General features: G+C 43.5%; 1 protein-coding gene across 1 annotated transcript in view; it reads left to right on the forward strand.

The window, feature by feature from the left end:
- fbxl22 (F-box and leucine-rich repeat protein 22) overlaps positions 1-1,105 on the forward strand; it is an 11,277-nt gene extending 10,172 nt beyond the window's left edge. Inside the window, exon 2 of the mRNA XM_012818738.3 lies at positions 292-1,105. Within this exon, the coding sequence (XP_012674192.2) occupies positions 292-640 (349 nt within the window). The 3' untranslated portion in view covers positions 641-1,105. The remainder of the gene's footprint in view (positions 1-291) is intronic.
- The last annotated feature ends 1,103 nt before the right edge of the window (positions 1,106-2,208 follow it).

Below are 2,208 nucleotides of genomic sequence, written 5' to 3' on the forward strand. Positions count from 1 at the left end.
TATTGGCTTCAGGAAAAACACACAAAGAATACTGAAGGACACACCAACAGTATATACATTTCATTTTCATCTCTTTCCAAGTGTCCTGATTTAAGCTTTTATTATTTTGTTTCTGTTTTTGGTGTGGTTATGAAATTTGATCTGATGTTTTAGGAAACATGTTAATGGGAATAAAGTGTATTGTTATATTCTCAATTCCCTCTCTCTCTCTCTCTCAATCTATCTACTTGTCTGTCTGTCTTTCTATCTATCTGTCTGTCTCTCTCTCTCTGTATCTGTTTGTCCCTCCAGGTGTCCAAACCTCCTCTCCCTGACCCTGTCTGGCTGTGGCCACATCACAGACTCTGACATTGTGAGCGTGTTGCGCTGCTGCCGTCGCCTGCGGAGGCTGCGCCTGGAGAACTGCTCGCGGGTGACGGACGCTGTGCTGCGTGCCGCAGCGCTCCACGGCGGGAGCCTGGAGGAGGTGCGGGTGGACTTCTGTCGCAACGTCAGCCGCTCCGGGCTGCAGGCGCTCCGCGAGAGCCGGCCGGAGCTGGTGCTGGGTGCGGAGCGGAGCGCCGAGATGATCCCGGACACCAGGCCAGAGGACCGGCCGCACGTCCGCCGAGCGCTGCAGAAGGTCCTGCTGTACGTCTGAGACCCAAAACAAGAGAGCAGAACAGAACCAAACTGGACCCAGAGCAAGAGAGCAGAACAGACTGGACCCAGAACAAGAGAGCAGACCAGAACCAGACTGAGATCCAGAACATGAGAGCAGAACAGAACCAAACTGAGACCCACAGCAAGAGAGCAGAACAGAACCAGACTGGACCCAGAACAAGAGAGGAGGCTGCACTGAAGACGAGTGTTTTGGGAACAAACTGTACTATCAATAGAGACCAGATAACTAAGGATTGTTTTTTACAATTTTTAAGGGGACATTATCAGAGACAGGTTTAAGCTGTGTGTGTGTGTGTGTTTGTGTGTGTTTTACAGATAGATTTGTATGATCTTTATGTTTTTTTATTGTAATGTTTTTTGATGATTTATTATTATTTGTTTGACCATACATGTGAAAGCCTATTTGTGTTTGACTTTCTAACATAAAAACTGATCTGCTGTTTTTTAACTGTGGATGAATCGTTCATTTTAGTTTAATAGTTAATTTTCCCTCAAGTTTTCAATGGTCCATTTTCCCTCATGTTTTCTGATTAGTCCACTCCTGTCAGTTCCTCTTCTCTCATGATCTTGTTTGAGTTACAGTCACACAGTCAGTGATTTGTTCTCCTTTAGCTGAAGACATCTAATTACGCAAGCCTTGAGTGAGGAACCTTTCCCATTTCTGTCTTATCTTTTCGTGAAGCTGCACCAACAGAGGCACCCATGAAGCTGTTTACCAGTTTTCTATTTTTGTGGGTTTTTTGTAAGTGAAATTGTTTACCAGTTTTCTATTTTTGTGCGTTTTTTGTAATTGAAATTGTTTACCAGTTTTCTATTTTTGTGTTTTTTAAGTGGAATTGTTTACCAGTTTTCTATTTTTGTGTTTTTTAAGTGTGGATGCTCATGAGAAGGAAGAGCTCAGACAGGTGTGGCCTCAGAACAAATCTGACCACAACTCAAGCGCAAATACTAAATTGAAATACTATTCCGCAATGCTTTAAGATGAGAACAAGCCGCTGTTGAAATGCCTAGGTGTTGACAACCAGAGGACAGTGAAGTCTACAGCAGTTTTGAGATTAAGTCAGGATGAACAGGCATTAGTAGCCTATCTGGTTTCAGAGTAAACGAACCTGATTTTCCTCACATGTATATTTATGTCTTACAATAAAGTTCCACCAATAGAGTTCCCTGTGCTGATATTAAATATTACTTGAACATGTGGCGGGCAGTATTTATTTCAGTCAACGTTTTTTTGATTGCATAAGACTGGAATATGCTCACACTCCTTTAGCTTGCTCGTGGTTGATTTGGACCGTCTCCTTGTAGGCATTGGACTGATTCTCTGTTACGCCAAGTACATGACCTAACGTTCACAGTTGCCTAGCTGCATTTAGTTGTCCCTCGTCTTTGTCTTCTTTTTCATTCGTTTTTTTTTTCTGTTGTTCTCCCCCAACTATCCAAACAGGAAGTTTTGCAATCGTAAGCGAGGGAAGTCCAGAGGTTGTTGCTCTTTCGCGAGCTTTACGGTAAGTGGTGACCTAACGGCAGAGTGGACGAGGTTCTGTG

The sequence above is a fragment of the Clupea harengus genome, chromosome 3 (genome assembly GCF_900700415.2).
Source record: "Clupea harengus chromosome 3, Ch_v2.0.2, whole genome shotgun sequence".
Taxonomy (NCBI): Eukaryota; Metazoa; Chordata; class Actinopteri; order Clupeiformes; family Clupeidae; genus Clupea; species Clupea harengus.